General features: G+C 45.4%; 1 protein-coding gene across 1 annotated transcript; it reads right to left on the bottom strand.

The window, feature by feature from the left end:
- Positions 1 to 4,627: 4,627 nt before the first annotated feature.
- Positions 4,628 to 6,081, bottom strand: LOC140650034 (cygnin). Its single transcript, XM_072857901.1, has 2 exons — positions 6,024 to 6,081; positions 4,628 to 4,761 (listed from the first exon to the last, which is right to left on the bottom strand). The coding sequence occupies exons 1-2, from the start codon at positions 6,079 to 6,081 to the stop codon at positions 4,628 to 4,630; spliced, it is 192 nt and encodes a 63-aa protein (XP_072714002.1).
- Between the last annotated feature and the right edge of the window lie 14,695 nt (positions 6,082 to 20,776).

Consider the following 20,776-nt stretch of genomic DNA (forward strand, 5'->3'; position numbering starts at 1 on the left):
TATGAGAGAGAAATATTCAGCTATTACACCAACAAGAGGTGCTTTCCAGGGCTAAACCTTCCTCTTGGCATCATGAAGCTGAGCACCCAAAAAAGACATGCGATCAAATGATACTGCATACATGGAAGGTGCGTGTGGCAGTTTCAGGCTTTCAGAATAAGGATGAGCAAAAGCATAGAGTCTAAAACAGTAACCCCCAACATCACACATTTTACAGCATCACACTGAAGGTGTGCTACTCGTTGCATGTTGGATGGTGCTTTGGGTATGAAGGTGCCAGATAGGGTCGGATGGAAGACATAGTCATGTCTTCCCAGAGTAGAGCTCTGGTACAGAGGATCTCAGAAACTGTGCCCAGACCTTGTCTTGGAGGGGATTAGTTGCCCAGAAGTGAATTTCTTGGACAAATGTATCCAGGTGTGAACAGATGACCAAGAAAAAGAGAAAGCATATCTTCCCTAGTGTGGTCAGTCACCATTACTACTAAAAATATGGTCTCTTTCTAATTTCAATCTGTTCATATTATGAATTCTAGCTATGCCAAGAAGCAGATTTACGTCCTGGAAAGCACCTTTTATTGGAGAAGCAGTTGGATATTTATACTTTATGAAGCCAGTACTGATAAATCACTGGATTACAGGGTTTTCATATGTTTACAGGAAAAAAACACCAGCTGCAGGCTCACTGACCTAGCAGTAGGAGACAAAGACGTAACAAGTGATTTCTCAGTACTGCCTTTGGTATGTTAAATAACAGAGAAACAGCACTCGGTTCTGACTAACATACTGGGCTTGGTTCAAAGTTTTACCCTGGGAGAGCCCTCTGCAGCACAGATCATCTGGTACTTATACCCCACATCTTTGCAGGAGCAACAAGGGATGAAAAGGCCACTCCCTTTGTGCTTAATTTCAATAAGGGAGCTACATAAAAATTGAGAAATTGTTAAAAAGAAGACAAAAGGGACAGCTAAAAGAGTTAAATCTTTGCAAAAAGATTCTTTGCAAGCACCATGGGAGCTATTTAAGGCCACTATATTGGAGACTGAGAGAAAATGTATGACACCTATTAAAAAAAGCCCTGAGAAAGAGCAAAAGGAAAAGGTCATAGTAGAACAGTGGGATGAGGGAGGTTGTTAGAAAGAAGAAGCTGAAATTGTGTCCAAACACAGAAAATAGAAAAGATAATAAACTGTGCCTGACAAAGTGTAAAACACAATAAGGCAACTCAGCAGAGAATTGCAGGAAGAACTTGCAAAAGGCAAAGAAACCTCTCAAAATAAGTCTTTTTTTTTCCAAACACATCAGGAACAGGAAGCCTGATGAAGAGCATGTAGGGCAGGAGATGGTCAGAGCAGTAAAGCTAATAAAAGCTAAGGCCACTCTATGGAAGCTAAATGAAATATCTACAGCTGCATTCACCTTGCAAGAAAGAAGGGAGGTCTTCATGCTGAACTCTCCTTTGTGGGGACTCATCAAAGGACTTGTCTTAAATGTAAAGGAGGTGGAAGAGAGGAAATAAGCAGCAACAAATCACCAGCACCCAGACCTTTTTCCCCAAAAAGTCCTAATGGAATTCAAGGGTGAAACTGTTGGGGCTACAGTGGTAAATTTTATCATAAAAGATCTGGAGAAGGGGTTGAATGGAAAGATGGCAAAATTTGCGACTGGCACTGTGTTGTTCAGGGTAATAAAGGTGCCAGCTCCAGAAGGACCTCACTGGTTTGAGTGGCTGGTTCGTAAATTGGCTGATGAAATTCAGTGCAGATCGATGTAGACTGATGCACATAGGAAAAATCAAACTAATTTTATATGTTGAATGAATGGCTCTATGTTGGTTATATCATTGCTCAGTAGAGACCGGGAACGCAAGTAATTAGGAGAGGAAGAGAGAACAGGGAACAGCATCATCACACGGTATTGCTTGATAAACCTTGGGAATTTTAGCCAGAAACTTTGGGACCATTTATTTGCTTTTTGATTTTCCCATTTCAGGGAGAAAGTGTTTACCTCCTTTTAATGACAGCTAATATCCCTGTGCAAGAAGAGGGAAGAGTTGGAGGCACCAAGACTCATATTTGCCATTCGGAGAGCAAAATCTGAGATCTGGTGAGCCTTCAGCCTCTCTCTTATCAGGGAAGCATCAACTAGAAAAAGCCCTGATGGGTCATTCCTTTGCTTTTTATACAAACTGCACTCAACCAGAAAGGTCCACGTCCCAATGCAGAAAAAGCCAGTGCAAACTCTGCCCCGATTGCTGCCTGCGATTATACGTAGGTATGAGTGACAGAGAAGCAGATGGGCATATTAACACGAATCATTGGACCAGACGTTTTCATTATGCTTGGCATTCCTCTTTCTTCCAGGGCAGATGTACTGACTGTCACTACAAGAAAAGACAGATCTTTAAAATGTATAGCACCAGACAATATGGTAACTCCAGATTTGTGTGGAAAGTGGTTTTTTGCTGCTCCATGCAGCTTGTTTCCTTTAAAATGTTTCTGCAGAAGTCATTATATTTCACTGAAAATAAGATACAGAGGAAAGCAGTGGGGAAAAAAAAATCTTACAACCAGGATCCAATCTATTATCACCTTGCAGCTTCCAGAAGCAGGGCTCAGAAAAACACCCTTTCTTTTGGAGCTGCAATTTATGATGCTGTTTTAATTGGTACTTAACCATAATTTCTCAAGTTACTCTAGCTGCCAGATACGAAAGATAAAGAGTTTTTCCCAAAATACCTGTCCTTTCAAGATGTGGAACATCATGAAAGCTTCGGGTGAGAGGGGTGAATAAATGACTGCATTGAAGTGATGTGGTTTTAGGTGAAAACCAACAGCAATTCATTATCACTTCATTATTCCACTCCCGCACATGCTCTATTGTAGTCTATAAATATGAGGGTACCTCTGCTTTATCACTGAAAAATATGGTTCCTTTTCTGGATTTGTCTGGATCCCCGTGAACCCCAAGTCTTAAGGCCCCTCACTTTTTTTGCTTTTCTTACTAAATTCACTGGTCAAAGAAAAGGTATTAGAAGGGAAATACAGGTGATGACTGAGGAAGGATCCTCTGCTGAAATAGTGAGAATTTCCACAATGACTTCAGGGTATCAAGACACATGGGTGATTCAAGACCTGCAAATTACTTGGGCGCACATGCACCAAATCAAGTCCTGGACCAGTGGCACAGAGAACATCCTAAAAGAGGTTATTAACAGTGGCCTAATTTTACAACATAGAGTACTACAGTTTCTCCAGAGCTGGTGAGAAGGTATTTTGACAACACCAAAGTTCACTGGGAGGTTAGAGCTGATGCTGTCAGAGATGTGTTAGGTGCCCCAATTTGTTCCTCTTCTAGGAACGACTGAGTGGGAAAACAAAACAGGCAGTTCACAGCCCCTTTTCTAACCTGCTGCAGAGATCTTGGTTATGTTTCTCTTCACCTTTCCATTTATCCACTCCCCATCCAAGGTCCACAGAGGTCATCGGAAATGGTATTGGCTTTATTCAAGCTGGCTATGTATTTACTGGAAGAGAAGGAGGTGGAAGCTTGCCACGGGCCATTGTGGGTTTATCATGCTTGCAGACAGCTCCTTGTGGGTCATTACTGGGTGGTCTCTCTTTTAGGTCCCTCCATCTACATTTTTCACTTTCACCAGTCCCTGTTTTGTCTCATTGTGTTCCCTTACAATTCTTGGGTTTCTCCAACCCTGTGGCCCTTTCTCCCCACAATCCAGGGACACCTTCAGATGCTACAAGATTTCAGGAGACCTGCACGTTACCAGCACTCATAAAACCACAGATAGGACACAGGAACATGAAACAGGACATCATTAAAAGGACATGTAGACAATGACTCTATTTTCTATATGGTGACTCCATAGGCTGAGGCAGATGAGGATGGACAAAATAATCATAGCAGAAAAGGCTGCTGCAAATAGACCCTTTACAGACCCTGCTAGGGCTGTTGTATGCCCAATGGATGCCTCCAATAGATGCTCTTGTAGGTGGTCTCAGCAGAGAAGCCTTTGGGAACTAGAGGGCAGGAACGATGCTCTCCCAAAGATCCTTTTAGAGAAGGTCTCTGGGCAATGCTGAAGGGAGTGTGAAATAATGCACCCATCCATTCCTGCTCATTACTCAGTCATGCTAACATTGTTTTGCCAGGATCTCAGATGGATACCGATTTTTTGAGCCCCAGGACTGAACCAGGCTCTCTCCCTCATGTGAGACCCATGAGTTTTGCTATGAGGCTCAGTGGGGAAAGGGACACCCAGGAGGGTGTTATTCCAACCAGACCTTTTCATCCACCATTGACTGAATTCACTGTGGGAAACAGAGAGGAAAACTCCATATGTTTAGCACTTCTGTTACAAATTTTGTGCAAAAAGAACAATGAGACATGCAGCTAATGGGCCTTTTGGGCTGGGCTTGGAGAACCTGTCCTAATGCTCTACATGGGATCATGGGGACACAAGTAACCACACCACACACACCAGAGCTACATCTCCTTTTTTTTCTCTTTTTAATTATTGAGAGGAGGGGATGACAATTGGGTGAGACGGCTGAGAAGCTGCTCCCAAAGCCACCACGGTGCCTCCTCTTCCCCAGAAGCTTCCTCTTCAGCTCCTATTTCCCCTTCCAGCCGGGCGGGATGCAGCAGTAGTACTTGCAGTCGGAGGAGAAGGACCACACGTCCGCCTTGGTGCACTTGCTGGAGCAGTAGCCCACCTTGGGGCAGTGCTTCCTGATCTGCCCATAGCCTGCAAGGGGAGACAGAGGGAGAGTGGCTGGGTCAGGACAGCTGCCTCTGTGCCCCACTGTCATGCCCTCCCGTCACCTCCAGGTGCAAGCGTGGCAGTGGTCAGAAGGATGAGACCCTGCTCGTAGGGAGGTCCTGCTCCATTCTCCCACATGTCCGCGCTCCTGCCCAAGCCCAGCCCCAAAGCAGGAAGGGACCTTGAAGAGCACAAGCCTGAGGAACTCCTTGTGCATCCCTCTCCCCCCAGCTGGTGACTACAAGGCCAGCTGAAGACACAGGTGCAGTTTGGGAAAGAGATGCTCCCAAGGAGAGCAATTCATTCCCCTCGTGAGAGACAGCCCAAAAGCAAAGTTCATAAAGATGCTCATCTATGCAAGACTGCACAGATGTCTTGCACCTCTCTTTAAGAGACAGGATCAGTGTTCTCAGAGCAAAACAGCAAAAGCAACACCAAAGTAGTTTCAAAAATCTGAGTTGGTGTTCCAAAAAATATGGAGGGTTTCACAGGTGGCAGTTCCTATAGTAACCAGAAATCTGACCTGCATGTATTAAAAGAGATTCAAGTGCCAAACACTAGGCACCAGGGTGGGAGACTGTTAGCCTAATATAGCTGGGAAATTATGTCCAGAGTGAATGGATATTGGACTGTGAACCCTTCTAGCACTGCACATTAAAAATGCGAGGAAACTGGACCCTGAAGATATACTCAGAACTGGTTTGACACAAAAAGTGGCATCATCTGAGCAGAGGAAACATCCAGGAGGCTGGTGTCTCTGAAAAAGACATCCAGCACTCACTTGGTACTCCATGGCTAAAATAATTACACCAGGGCCCAGCTCACCTTGACCTAGAAGGTGTCAAAAATGTCTGAGACATTCTAAATGTGCCTCCTACAGTACTTTAAAGCGATTTTTTCTTTAAAGACTCGTTTGTCTGCACATGAACATAGAGCCCCATTTAAGACAACCTGGGGTAACCAAGTCATCTGCGCATTTGCAGGAGACCAGCACTCATCTGCATACCTGAAGGACCAGATACATTTATGGGGGCAAGAAAATCATAGAATCATAGAATCAATCATAGAATCAGTAAGGTTGGAAAAGACCTCTAAGATCATCTAGTCCAACTGTCATCACAGCCTTTAAAGCCAATAGAGACCAAGTTTGCTCAAGCTGCCTATCAAACATAGCCCACTCTGACCTTCGTCACTCTGGTTCTCCCACCATTGTCCAGCTCACCTTCCAACGCAATTCACCCTCTTACCTGGGACAGCCAAGGAGACCAGTAGGAAGACAGCGAAGACAAGGTAGAGGAACCTCATGGCTGGAGTTGAGCTGGGATCTCAGCAGGGCTGGAGAGAGGAGGGTTGGAGAGAGCCTGAGCTGGACGCTGCTGAGTGGCAAGGCTGGGGATCCTCATTTATAGTGGTTTCTGAGCAGAGAGGAGGGTTCTGGGGGAGGTCCTCTTGCTCACAGGACTGCTCATGGGTCACCGCACAGCACAACCGCTGGTCCCTCCACCTTGCACCTGGGTATGTTGGCAAAACTCCGCTCTCCCCAGATCTGGTATCAATACCCAATTCAAATGAAAACCATTGAGTGTGACAGGAGCGAACGGTGAGTAGATAGAACAGATCTGCTGGGGCAGAGGGACCTCATAGGAAACAAGATCAATATCAAAGGGCTTCAGGCCTTTCTCAACCTTTGGCAGGGATGAAACTGCATGCAATAGGGCTGAGCCTGAGCCACGGCCATGATGCACTGATAACTCTCCCTCCGTTGTCTAGACCTGTCACCGTGAGGGGCTGGACAAGCTGAGAGGGGCCCTGGTGTGAGCAGCCTTGGCTTGGGAAGGACCCAATGTCCGTGTATCACCCTCTTGGGAACCATGACTGCAAAATCCCTCTGATAAATTTAGCAAACACCATGTTCAATGTAGCCTATTCTGTTGTCCCCTCTCACCCCACTGACGGGCAGGAGCACTGGGGCTGAGAGCCTTTTCCCAGGAGCCTGGATGAGCTGACCACTTGCAGACACTTCGATCATCACCTCTTCCTCACAAACCCTCCAGACAGCACTGGATTCTCAAGTTTGCTTAATTTCTGGGATGGAGATAGCCTGATCCCTGCTGCCAGGGGAGCTCTGATGCTGACAGAAGGTTATTCAGAGCAGTGAAATGAAAGCTGACTGCACGGAGTCTGCAAAGCAGAAGGATCTCAGCACTGAGCGGCAGCGTAAGCAGATGGCAAATGAGACTCAGTGATGACAAACTTACTTTCACCTTCAAGGAAAGAGGTGGTCCCAAAAAGCACTTCAGAAAAAAGTCATCTCAGTGTCTGGAGGCAGTCAGAAAGGAAAACTGAGTGTTAGGATTTGCTAGAATGGGCACTGACAAAAATCGGAGTGTTCCTGCAACAGTTTCGAGGGTACTTCATGCTGCATACTGTGCACGCTGCTGGTGTCCCTGTCTCTGCACATGTGGAGTAGGACAAGAAGAGGTTCAAAGGATGGTAGCAAGGATGGTGAAAGCTGGGGACTTAATTTCAGACAGTGAGATAGTAATTATACTGGGACTTTTCCACTATAGGAGGAGACGAGTATGTGGGGATATGTGACAGCAGTGTCAAAACTGTACGTGTCCTAACAAAGAGAGAACTATAGTTTTCCATTTCTCATAATTAGAGAAGTAGGAGATGATGTACAAAAGCATGATGCACTGAACAAAGAAATTCTTCTTTCACAAAGCATACAACGGGATGGTGCAACTCATTACCATGGATATTGTGGAGGAAGAAAGTGTAAATGTGTTCAGAAAGCAAGCAGGGCAGTCAATCTAACTTTGAAGTTTGCTCTGCTCTGAGCAGCTGGCTGAAGCAGATGACCTCCAGAGCTCCCTTCCACCCTGTATTACTCTATACTTCCATGAAATCCATAAAATCCCTTGGGGGGCATTCAGCACAATGATATGGATCCATATCCAACTTAACAACCCCCAAACCTCAGACTGCTGAAATTGGATGGGTTTCCAAATACATGCTACTGTATGTTTGTCATGTTCTTCCACTCTTCTAAGCATCAGCTATTTGCCACTGTCAGACTGAAGACATTTGGCTAGATGGGTTGCTGCTAGGCAGGGAGCAACGAAGCTGGGGAAGGGTCTGGAGCACAAGTCTGATGAGGAGCGGCTGAGGGACCTGGGGTTGTTGAGCCTGGAGAAAAGGAGGCTGAGGGGAGACCTCATCGCTCTCTACAACTGCCTGAAAGGAGGGTGTAGGGAGGTGGGGGTCGGTCTCTTCTCCCAAGTAACAAGTGATAGGATGAGAGGAAATGGCCTTAAGTTGTGCCAGGGGAGGTTTAGACTGGATATTAGGAAAAATTTCTTCACTGAAAGGGTTGTCAAGCACTGGAACAGGCTGCCCAGGGAAGTGGTGGAGTCACCGTCCCTGGGGGTATTTAAGAGACATGTAGATGTGGTGCTTAAGGACATGGTTTAGTGGTGGACTTGGCAGTTGGACTCAATGATCTTAAGGGTCTTTTCCAACCTAAATTATTCTATGATTCTATAGCATGGTTTACTCTTCTGTGGCTGACTTATACTAATAAATAAACTGTGCTGAAGCTTGACACAGCAAGCTGGCTGTCCCCATTGGTAAATTTTTAGCACAGCCCTGGCCATGCTTTTTTCCAAGGCCACTTGACACTTTTGCAAACACAGTTCCCACCGCACTTCATGTATCTCCATGGGACAGGTATGATTTCCAACACGACTGGGATGTGGTCAGCCTGCTTTGAGTGGAAGAGAGTTTAATACTATGGATGTGGCCAGGGTATGCCCACTGGCCTCAGGACCATAGAGTGGGCCCTGGTACTGTTCTCTTTACCAACAAAGATGCAACCATGATGATTCATTGTGTGTTGTTACCAAAAATGCATGGAACCATAGATATCCTCAGAGTCACTGCTCCACATCCCCCAAACAGAGCTCCTTACAACCCTAAATCATCCCTCTCAGAAAGGTGTCAATCCTCTTTGGGAATACCACCAATAACTGGCCTCCCTGACATCATTTCCCCTCTTTCAGGACACCGTTCTCCATCCCACTAGAAATGCTATCCTATACACAACTCTGAACGGTCATCGCTGCAGTTTCAGCCCACTCTCTCATCTGGACCACCCTAGTAATGGGGAACATATTATTCCTTTCCTGTGTACTCTTTATTCCTTTCCTATGTACTCTTTATTCCAGATTTGTGGGGCATCATGGCTCCCACATTTTTTTTCCCATCATCATGATCTAAATTCTTCCAGATTTTTGTTATAGATCGTATTTTCTTAGTCCCTGAACCATCTCAGCTCTAGGCTCTCTCCAACTATTCCACCTCATCTTGAAGTATGGTGCCCTAAGCAGTAAACAGCACACTACCTGAAAGTCTAGCAGTTTGGAGTAATAAATGGATTAATTTAAGTGCCTGACAAGTGATAACCCTGTTGGGTTTTTTTTTTAGAAAGAATGATTTCTGCCTTTTCCATAACAGGAAGACATTGTACCATTATGTGCACCTCACCTTGTTGCCCACTGCAGCCCCACACCTCTCCTGCAGAATCGTTGCATTGGCAGATATGGCCCATTGCACCTTCTCCACTGTCATGGTTTAACCCCAGCCGGCAACTCAGCCCCACCCAGCCGCTCGCTCACTCCCCCCTGGTGGGATGGGGAAGAGAATCGGAAGGGTAAAAGTGAGAAAACTCGTGGGTTGAGATAAAGACAGTTTAATAGGGAAAGCAAAAGCCGTGCACGCAAGCAAAGCAAAACAAGGAATTCATTCACCACTTCCCATGGGCAGGCAGGGGTTCAGCCATCTCCAGGAAAGCAGGGATCCAGCACGCGTAACGGTGACTTGGGAAGACAAACGCCATCACTCCGAACGTCCCCCCCTTCCTTCTTCTTCCCCAGCTTTATATACTGAGCATGACGTCATATGGTATGGAATAGCCCTTTGGTCAGTTGGGGTCAGCTGTCCCAGCCGTGTCCCCTCCCAACTTCTTGTGCACCTGGCAGAGCATGGGAAGCTGAAAAGTCCTTGACCAGTGCAGCAACAACTAAAACATCTCTGTGTTATCAACACTGTCTCCAGCACAAATCCAAAACATAGCCCCATACCAGCGACTATGAAGAAAATTAACTCTATCATCTCAGCTGAAACCAGGACATCCACCAATTGTTCCTGTCTTCTGAAAAAAAAGTCAATCATCCCCAGTGTCCTCCAACATGCTGCAGTACCTTTCAGCCTGCTATGTGCAAATTCAGTAAGCACAATCTTTATTCCATTATGTAATTTGTTAGTTAAGACCCTGGATAGTTCAGGACTCACAACAGCCTTCTGAGATGTCCTTCTACCATCACCATGGTAACTGGAAATTTATTAACTCCTGTTCATAAACCATTTTTCCTTCATTTCCTTTAGGCCATGATCAATACTGAAAAAAAAACCCCAAACTGAGTCAAAATATCCAGCCAAATGAATGTGATGAAAATGTTGTAGAGCACCACTTTTGGGGGAGACCCTTGAGGAACCTCACTGCCAATGCACCGGTCGGGGATGGATGCACCCTGAAAGCTATTCCCCGTGATGGATTTGATGCCCAAGTGTTGTGCATTGTGTCCGTGCCTTGCAGACAGTGTCCAGAGCTTATCACAACGGCACCCAGGCTTAATTCATGCACCTCTGGGGAGCAGCTCTGCTGTCGGCAGCCCCGGCTGGCGCTGGGTCGAGCAGAGCCGTGCCCGGCGGCTCCGCGTGTGCTGGCAGCGGAGTCCCGGCAGCCGGATCTGGGGGAGGGGGGATTGCCCCCATGTGTCCGGGTTGCTGAAAGCAGCCGGCAAGTGGCGAGGAGAAGCCCACTGGAGCATGGACCTGGCTGCTAGGTGCCTTTGTGAGTGGGACCAGCGGGTCGGGGTGACATTGCACACACTGGCAAGCAAACAACGCCTCTTTGGAGATGGGTTTGCTCAATTTTCTCCTCCTGCCGCGCCGCTCATGGCAGGAGTCCATCTCTAAGCACCAATGTCTCTATCTTTGTTTTTTGATGAGTATTGTTCTTTGCTCCCGGCGCACCAAGATTTCCCCTGGCCTCCAGGCATGAGCATTTGCTCTTGTTTTTCTCCATGCCCACCCAGGTAACACAGCAGCTAGGAAGCTAGAGAGGACAGAGAGATCTGGAAGGTCAAAATTAGGAATTACCACCTTCAGAATCTTCTTGTCTGGGCAACCTGCAGTGGGACAATTTTGAATACAGGCTCCAACGGCCATAAATTTTGTATGTTCAGATTGCTGAAGAGTAAACTGGAGAAAGAGTCTTCCCAGTCTCTCATCTGTCACTCATGTACCCCCTTTCCAGATTTCTCCATTCCTTCTCTCTTTTTTATGCCTCCCCCAACTATTTGCCACTACATGTTCATATCCTCCTAGCCCCCTCCTTCATTCTTTGCTTTTTCCCTTTGCTCTTCATTCTGTCTTTTTCTTGTTTCCCATGACCACTACGGGGAAATAACTCTGCTCACTTCTGCAACTGACTATTCATAACCTTTTAAAATGAATAATTCCATTTACTGGGATTTTGAAGGAAAAGAAATCATTACTCTTATACGAAGCAGCTTCCTTTTTCTTGACAAGCAACTGGGTTTTTTTCAGATGCAGAGTTTATTTTATAGATATTGAATGTGTGTGTTCCTATAAATGTTCAACAGGGAATCCCTCATTCAAGCTATTCACATTTGAACTCAAACAAACACCACCACTCATTGCTAATGTTGGCTCAGCACACAGAGCTGCAGTGTTTGTGTGGATTCATCTTTTCTGGATGCAAAACCGACAGCTATAATTTCCTCCTTTGAGTTAAGGCACAAGGACCAGAAAGGATGAGTCTGGATGAGTCTACAGATACACGAAAGAAACCACTGCTGGGAGATGCTGAAGCACTCTGCACCACAGGAGAAACAGCAGAGCTGGAGCAAAGCCAGCAGGGGAGGGGAAGGATCTTTTAGGTTTCTTCACAAAACATATTTTTCACTGTATTTTTGAATTGGATATGATCTAGCCTTGATGTAATTAATTTTTTTTTCCCAGAAATTCTAGAACCATTTTTCCCCAGGCAGATCTGTCACCTTGCACAAATGTTTTCATGGGGCTTATTTCTTTCCAGCTTTTTCCTGGTAAGCGTAGTGACCTCCGTGATTCTTGTATTGTTTACACAGGCTGCCTCTGTACTAGTAAATTAAATATTTTCAAGAGTGGTAATAAGAAATGTATAGTCCATCATCGTGATATAAATCTGGGCTTATTTTCCCTCGTCCATTACCTTGCAATTACCAATCTTTGCAAATCTTTCCCAAAATGCTTAGCAGTGAACATAGACTTGGTCTATCCTACTTCAGAGTATTAGGTATAGAGGATTTCTACTGTGCAGCAATGGTAATTGCCAGATTAATTAGACTCATATGATACTGCTAATGAGGTGCTCCAGGAAAGGCAGATGCAATGGATGCAGTTGTAGAAAGTAGGTACCTTGACAGCTCTAAAAACTAGAGATAAATTATCAAGCAAATTAAATAATGATGGTCTTTGCTGATTTTAATCTAGACCCCTTGTTTAACACCTGTATTAAATTACCTTGGGCACATTTTCAAGGGGGAAGGAGGGCAGTAAGAAAACTGTCCTGTCCTATCCCATTCCTTCGTATCCTATTGCCTTTCAAGGGTATCAGATACCTACGAGCTACCTGTGAAACCCTTTTGTTGTAAATTTTCATACAAGCAGATAAAAGTCCTCATCTAGTTCTTCCAACCAGATGTGATTTGTTTCTGTGGCTCGTGGTGCCCAGAGGACCTCCCTTTTCCACTGTTTTTGGTTAATTTAATCCAGAAGAGGGAAAGACAAGGGGGTGAATGGCTCAGATATAGTGAGACGGCAAAGGGAACTGAGATCTCTTGACTCTTCTCCTCTGGCTCTTTGCAATTGAAAATTTGAAGCCAAGTCCTTGGCACGTCTAAGTCAGCTGAACCTTATGCTGTGCAGCAAGGAGATGTCAAAAGGATGACTTAGCTCAGCTGTGGAGGCAAGGATGTTTGCAGCCTTGGCTCATCTTGCCATCTGCTTTTCTGCTGAGCTGCTCAAACATTTTCATTTGCTACAAACTGAACAGCATCAGGGCCTGTCTCGTGGTCCATAGACCAGCTGGCCTGGTTTGGCCATCACCGTGATATGAAACTCTATCAGCTTCCGAAACAGTGTGGTTCTATCCAAAGCGCCTGTTGGGCATGGTCCTTGGTCCATGGTAACTCCTGAACTTGCACTTGGGATTTGGTGAAACTGGGGCTGGTTGTCCTGGGACACATCAGCTCCTGGGACTGTGCCAACCATTTAGGAGTACAGCACTGTTTAAATTAGAGTATGGGCACAGCCTAGGGTACCTCAAGATCACAACACCTCTAAATATTAAAAAAAGAAGGAGTAGTAAATATAATCAGATTTTCTGGACTTCACAAGCCATGGAGTTGCACTCTTGGTGAAAATTTTCCCTGGCGAAGAGTATCCAGTCATGACTTGAAGATCTCCAGGAAATGAAGACATCACCACTTCTATTATTAATTACTCTCACTCTTAAGAACTAAGCTTTCTTTCTAAGTTTAGTCTGTTTAAATAAGAAGAAGCATCAGGAGGTTATGCCTTCCTCTGTTCAGTTAAACAGTATTTTTGGTATATTCTCCGTGTGAAGATACTTGTACCCTGAACTGAATCACTCCCCAGCGCAAAGCTTTGATAAGCCACACTGCTTCGGCTCCTTTCCTTCCCTCAAGGTGACATTTCCTCCATTTCACTATATAAATCCACACCCTTTTCCAAAACATGTTCTTTCCAGTAGCATCACCAACCACAAACATTCAGTTCAATATGAGTCAGCAGAGTATCCTTGCAGCAGCGAAGGCCAACTGTGTACTGGACTGTATCAGCAAAAGCATGGACAGCAGGTCAAGGGAAGTGATTATTTCTCTCTGCTTGGCAGTTATGGGACTGCATCTGGAGTCCTGTGTCCAGTTTTTGGCTCCTCAGTACAAGAAAGATATCAGTAAAAGCATGAGTTCTGCTCTGTTTCTATCCAGAGTTTGATGCCTCTGTTGCATTTGCCTTCTCCACGGCTACATCAAATTATTGGCCCAGAGCTCTGCTGTGATCAGACTAATACAGCTCTTCTTTTTACCTGTGACAAGGTATTTGCAAGAGCAGAGTCTTGGTTTTAGTCTTCTGGCACATAAGCAACAATTTCACCCTGCGAACAACTTTACACTATGAATCCCATGATTTTTTACACTGTGAATCTCATTTCTATAACTCCAGTCCTTATGATGACGCAGTTCTTCCTGTGTGTTACCTTAATCTTTTCCTGTACCAATGGCACATGCTAGCTTTGGGTCCAGTATGTTACTTTTTCACGCCTGAATTTTTGTTCTAAGAATGACCCTTGAGAAAATTTCTCAGTAACCTCCCTCCTGCCTGACACTTTCCCTTTCAAGGTTATACTTCAGCCAGTTTACAGTGTCTTTATTAATTCCCTCCACTTCATCTAAAGTAGTTCCTCATGAACATTTTACTAATGCTCCTCACTGAAGTGCATTTGATGAGATCTGTGATGCCTGCTCTTTACTAAGAAACCCTATTTCATCAGGTCGGTCTGTTCAAATCTATTCAGCAGGGAACTCATGATGCATTTTCTTTTGTATTCTTGCTGGCCTGTTTGTTCTCAAAGCCTTGCATAATACTGAGATTAGATCATACTCACCTGGATGATTTTTTTTGTTGTTCTTCTCGCTCTGAATTGTAATACTGTGTTTGCTGTTCCCAAATTTTACAGTGGAGTCACAGACTGAAAAGACTCCTGAGAAGTTCTTGTTATTTCACCCCGGTTTTATGTGTCATTTTTCGGAATATGAGGGAAGGATGGTATTGAATAAGGCTCTCCCCTTCTGTGGGACTGGCTTCCACTGAGGCCATTCCCAGTTATTTTCGGTTTTCTGACCCTACTTCTTCCTGAACACCACAGCAAAACATTTGTCCCTCGGCTGTGCCGATGTCTCTGCAAAGCCGTCGTACTACAATAGCAGCTCCGCTTTGTCTCTGATCTTACGGCTAAAGAGACTTTTACTCTGCTTCAGCACTGTTGGCGAGTTATAGCACAGCTTGACTTTTTTCCAGTGCTCACTTTCTCTGTGTCCTTTTTGATTTCCAAAATGACAAGTCATTGCTCTAAATTTATCCCATTCCTTACAACAGGGAGTGGAACAAAAAGCATTTCAGCTTGTAGGAGCGTGTCTGACCCTACTGGGCTACCCTGTCTCTAATCTCTTTGTCACACGTAAGCATGGGTACTCTGGCCATTTGTTCTTTATTAACTGGAACCATTAATTGGATTCTGAAGGAAAAGATTTCCACTTCTGAACATCCAACAGAGAGAACATTTACTCCCACGCTGAGAACCCTTTTTTCCCTGACAAGCAATGCTTCAGACATAGCCTCAAGCTACTCTAGACACCAGCCTAGCAAACCTAATTCAGCCTATTCATATTTGATCTTAAATACTCAGCACAACCTAAGCAGTCACTGCTGAACTGACAACACCGGTATGCAGTTCCAGCTCCTGACATTTAAAACCATTTTCCCTGGTTGTGAAGTTCATGGGACCTGTAGACACAGAGTGAAATGTGCAGAGGTGCCTACTGCAACCCAATGTGCACAAATCTACAGATATTTGTAGGAAAATGCAGCTGTGGAGAGTATGGCTGAGGCACAGAGATGTTGCCTCAGGCTGACTTGGTGGCCCAGGAGGGTCCATAGAGGAAGAAGGTGGTCGGCTGCTGCCGCTGCTCCTCTCCTGTTTTCCAAAACAGGTTGTTCACTGCTCTTTCCGAATTAGACAGGACCTGGCTTTGCTGTCTCTGTCCCCTCTCTCTGGAGAGGCTCATACTGGGTCTATGAAACCTGTAGCTCCTCAAGTCCCCCTGCCTACTCAAGCAAAACTTTCTAAGCCTTTGAGTCAGACTTCCATGCTGGTGGGTCTGAGCATCAAAAGGGCATCCTGGAGTTGATTAAATGGTTCCTCAGGTCCTGTTGGTGCTTCCTGTTTAACCCACTGTGAAATGTGGTCTTCAGGAAATACTTCAGCTGGGGACTTTCCAACTGAATACACAGATACACAGAGAATATAAAGGGGTAAGAAATTAATTCTTAAGTCCCTTAACATAACCGTGACAAGCCTGTTCACTTTGTAGGGATGAACTAATAGTTAAACAGGCTGCAATTTCTTACGGGGCAACTTGCCAGGTTTCGCCAGTTCTGATCCTCCTGCATAAAAACTTTTGTTTTTTTTAAGCAGAAGCCCTCATCAAGTCTCCATCAAGTCCAGGAGGGTTTGGTTTTGAAGGTATATTAATTTATACTCTACAAGAAGCAATTCACGATGCAGCTTTCTCAGGAATGATCTGGTAATTTCCTAAATTTGGTCAGACCCCAAGAAGACAGCTTTGAAGTCATGAAGAATTACCCCAACATATGCACCTCCTAGGACACAGAGAACCTGACCCATATCCTACGGAAAAGCACCCAGAACTATGTTTTCAAAGCACCACAGCTTTTAAATAGTAATAATAAAAAATCAGTTCATAAACACTTTGTTTTATCACCTCACCTTATCCTCATTTGCCCTTTCAGAAACAGGTGGAAGAAGAGCCCTGTTCACTTGAATGACATAATGCTTTCTCCTGGGCTCCAGAGAAACCATAGCTGTCTCTGCTGCAAACTGTAGTCACTATATAAATGTCTGTTTAATTATCTTTGCACTTAAAACCATGTGCAGGTCAAGATAATTTCATTAATGCCTCTTTTTTCACACTGCTGTGTAATGGAAAACCTTTATAACTGCAGGGGTTTCTCTTCTCTGCCACCAAATTCTCTTTCTCTCCATTTTTCTACCTCCACACTGAGAGATCTCGGGGGCCCCCAAATGTTAAATGGCGTCCAGAGCTAAACTCTCCAAAAAATTCATGCTTCCACCTAATAAATCAGGTCATGGCACATCAGCACATGAAATATTTATCAGACCCCAATGCAGTGGCCTAAGTTGATGTTTTCTTCAGACTTCAATATTTTTGGAGTCTGTGAAAAAGATTGTGTTTTTCCCCTTAACAATTTCTGAAAAAGCCAAATGCAGATTATATCAGATATCCTATCCTTCCCACATGGGTAGTAATGAGTGCTGGGGAAAGTTTTGGGGACAATTTGTACCCAAGCAATTGTTCTCACTCACTCAGAATAATTGCATACAACTTTGGCATCGAGCTGTCCATGTGTTTTGGATGGCCAGCCCTAAAGATACTCCGAGAGCGCAGAGACCTGTAGGTTTCTCCTTGGTGAATGCCTGGATAATTCCACTACAAGAAAGGATTTTCCCAAAATGAAGAGAAAACAAACCCAGAGTTCCCTTTTCATTGCCCAGACATTTCCCAGGTTGACAAACGAAAACTAAAAAAAAAACCTTGAGGTGGAAAAGACAAAAAGCTTTGCAAAAAATGTTAAATTTCTGGACATGATGCAGTGTCCCATGATTCTTTATGACAAAATGGAAAAGCTTCACCAGAAATTAGCTATTCCCTGGGGAAAAAAAAAAAAAAGTATATATATATTCTGCTAAAAATAATTTATTATGGAAACTTAGACCCAAGGAACACTTGTGTCTGCGGTGTCGGGTACATATGTCTGCTCTATCGCATCCTGCCAGCCTCCTTCCTCCTGCGGTCTGACTTCAGACTTGCCCACTCACTCTCCGGTTGCCAAATCCCCAGTTTGACGTTACTGTGGTTTCAGGAGAGCTAACTGGGAAGCTCTCCCACACCTACAGGCTCCCTCCTCCCAGCTGTCAAGAGGATGAACCCGGTTTGTGGGAAACTGTACATTTCAGATAGGGTTTAATGAAGAAGTGTGGATGGCAGCTCTTAGGAAGTGCTGTGCGCTCAGACATACTGACGGACGTTAAGTGGAAAACAACATATAAATCAGTTTCAGCTGACTCTCCCACTATTGTAGCAAATTTTGTATAAATAGAATAATTTATCTGCTTCTTCATGGGAGGGTTTTGCTCTCCACCTCTTTCTTTTCCAGACCCCCTGGCTATATCCACACCAGTAAATGAAGCAGTGCCAGGACCAGGCTAAGACATAAAATTTAGCGTAAAATTTAGCACAGTTTTGGTCTGGGCAAACTGGGTCCTAAGCAGAGCTCAAGAGTTAGCACAGGGACTAATACCCAGCAAGTTGCGCACTGTGGATCCCCTTTTTGGGAAGCCAGGAGACTTTAATATCCTGTATATGGTTTGGCCATGCCAGCTGGCCTCACGTCTGTCTTGGATTTACCACTACGGATGTGGTCACTGCAATCACAGATGATTTTCAGCCACAAACATCCCTTACCTTGCACTTGCTGCTCCTTCACTCCCCTTCCTAGGAACACATGAGAGGGTAAAGCGGCTGGGTGTTTGGGTAATAAGATCACAATCTATTTCAGCAATGAAAACAAGCAAATAAAGAGCCCTAAAAAATACTAGCGCTCATCCAAGAGGCAAATGGTCATGGGACTGCAGCATATGGAGGGTGATTCTCTGCTATTCTGCAGCCAATTACTTCTTGGATTTCACAGGCAAAACCCTGCTGGTATGAGCACATGTAGTGCAGGAGAGCTTGCTTGCTGAAAAGCCTAAGATCATAATTGCCTCTGATCTGGGAGATGTGGTCTCACCGGTGAATCCAAACCAACTACGTGCAACCACGGAGAGGAACCTCCGCTCCCCGGGGTCTGTCCCGTGCCCTGGGGTCTCTCAGGGAGATGTGGGAAGAGTGGCCAGAGACCTGGACGGTTCCTGATCCCCCTCTCCAGCTGGGAAAGGAAGACGTGGGAAGAGCCCCTTCTCCTGCCGAGGCCAGACAAGCCTCTTGGCCAACCTCTTCAAGACACATTATGAGGCAGAGGGAAGCAGATGGCCGGGCATTTAGGGGTCTGGCAGGAGGAATCTCTGGGCATTTGGCGAGAAGTCCTGATTTAGCTGCATTTCCTTCTGCTTGGACACTTTCTAGATGTGCATGCTACTCCTGCTTGATAGGGATGCTGTTTCTTAGGAGACTTCATCAGAGCAAGTAAGAGTTTATGGTGCATGGCAGCTGGTGAGCCCTGATTAACCCTTTATCTGTTACTGTGAACCAGATGCATCCTCACAAATACCTGTACAAGTTCTCTCCCTCATGCAGGGAAGTCTGTACCCCCTTGCCATGAGGTTATATTAAAAATGTTCGTGTGCACAGCCCAGCCTGTGGCTTGGGTTATTTCTCCTCAAGTGGGGAGCGGCAGCTGTGGGTTTGGGAACGCAGGACAGGATAATCTGTGCAGAACCAACAGAAAAAGTTGTCAGGCTGGTGGGGTTTTATTGCACAAGAGACACGTTGTGCTCTTCATGATGTCCCGTACATCTTCCATTCTTCAGAAGATTGTAGTAACATTTACTGACCGGTATCAGGGCTGTATTGCACCAGGCAGTGTTGAAATACAAGAAGGGAAGGAGCCTGCTCCAAACGTTACTGATCTTTCTTTTACAGGAGGAAAAATGAGTCCAAAAGAGCAGGATGACTCTCACTGCAATATTCAGAGGTTCCTCTGGAAGAGATGAGATTTGAGCCAATTTTTTTTGAGTACAAGGCTTTCGGCTTTGCCACACAGCAGTTCATTTCCCCTAAAGTACATGGCAAAAAGACAGAAAAAGGCAGGCAGCGAAACCCATCTGAATGCCAGTTGCTCCTCTTCCTCGGTGCATTTCTAAAGCACCCCTTGCTCCTTTTTGTCAGTGTAATATCTGATATGCCCTCAATTTGGGGACTATATTTAATGCTTTTTTTTTTCCCTGAGCTGAGAGAAAGACGATCCACTTCCACGCATCGCTTGGGGGTTGCAGAGTTGTCAGGACTAATGTGAGGAAGTGCTGGGTTTATAATTAGTCCTGGAGTGTGCAGCCACTGCCCAAATTTTCCTTTTCCCTCCTTCACTGGGGTAACAGTGCTGTTTCCCTGCTGCCCATGGGGCTGAAGCCTTTGCTTTCATTTGTGGCCACGCTTCAGCTGAGTATGCCCCATCTCTGGAAACATTCCAGGTCAGGTTGGACGGGGCTCTGAGCAGCCTGCTCGAGTTGAAGATGTCCGTGCTCATGGCAGGGGGGTTGGACTAGATGGCCTTTAAAGGTCCCCTCCAACCCAAACCATTCCGTGATTCTATGATTCTGTTGAGGATGCTCTTGATCAATATAACTCCCCGCAGCACCTTCAGCGAGATGGAGGTCACCCCACCGAGAAAGCAGCTGTCACTCGGTCCGTGGGATCTGGCGGTGCTTCGTGAGGATGGGGGCTGCGGGGCCCATGGGGACGGAGGGGGTGAACATGTGAGAGCCCAGGCACTGTCTCTGAGGAGGACCAGGATGGTTATTACCCATAAGTTGATTGCAAGGCAGAGGGAGATGTATGGAGACCCCAGGCTCCTCTCCTGAAGTTGAGGATATCTCCAAAGCACCGGCCCTCTCTATGCAATCACCGAGGGATCTCCAGCACCACTGTGCATGGTGAAGGGCAGCGAAGCAGCTTTTCATCTTCAGCCAGGATAAACTGCACAGGTCAGCAGCACTTTAGCAGTCCTGCTCATGCCCCGGAGGTGGGAGTTTGTGTTTAGCTCTGGATTCATACCGAAGGCTTCCCAGTCTGTACAGTAAAATGCAGAGAGGATTAGTCCTGTGCTGCTTCCAGGTCATCTCAGCACTGGACTGAAAGCAGCAGTGTGGACATGTTTTTATTTTAAGTTACACGTGGGACTCCCATGCCCTGGTAGCTCCAGACCTAGGAGAGACCCCTCTTCTCTTTTGGAGGGGTTGATGATGTGG

This window comes from Ciconia boyciana, chromosome 3, assembly GCF_034638445.1.
Source record: "Ciconia boyciana chromosome 3, ASM3463844v1, whole genome shotgun sequence".
Lineage (NCBI taxonomy): Eukaryota > Metazoa > Chordata > Aves > Ciconiiformes > Ciconiidae > Ciconia > Ciconia boyciana.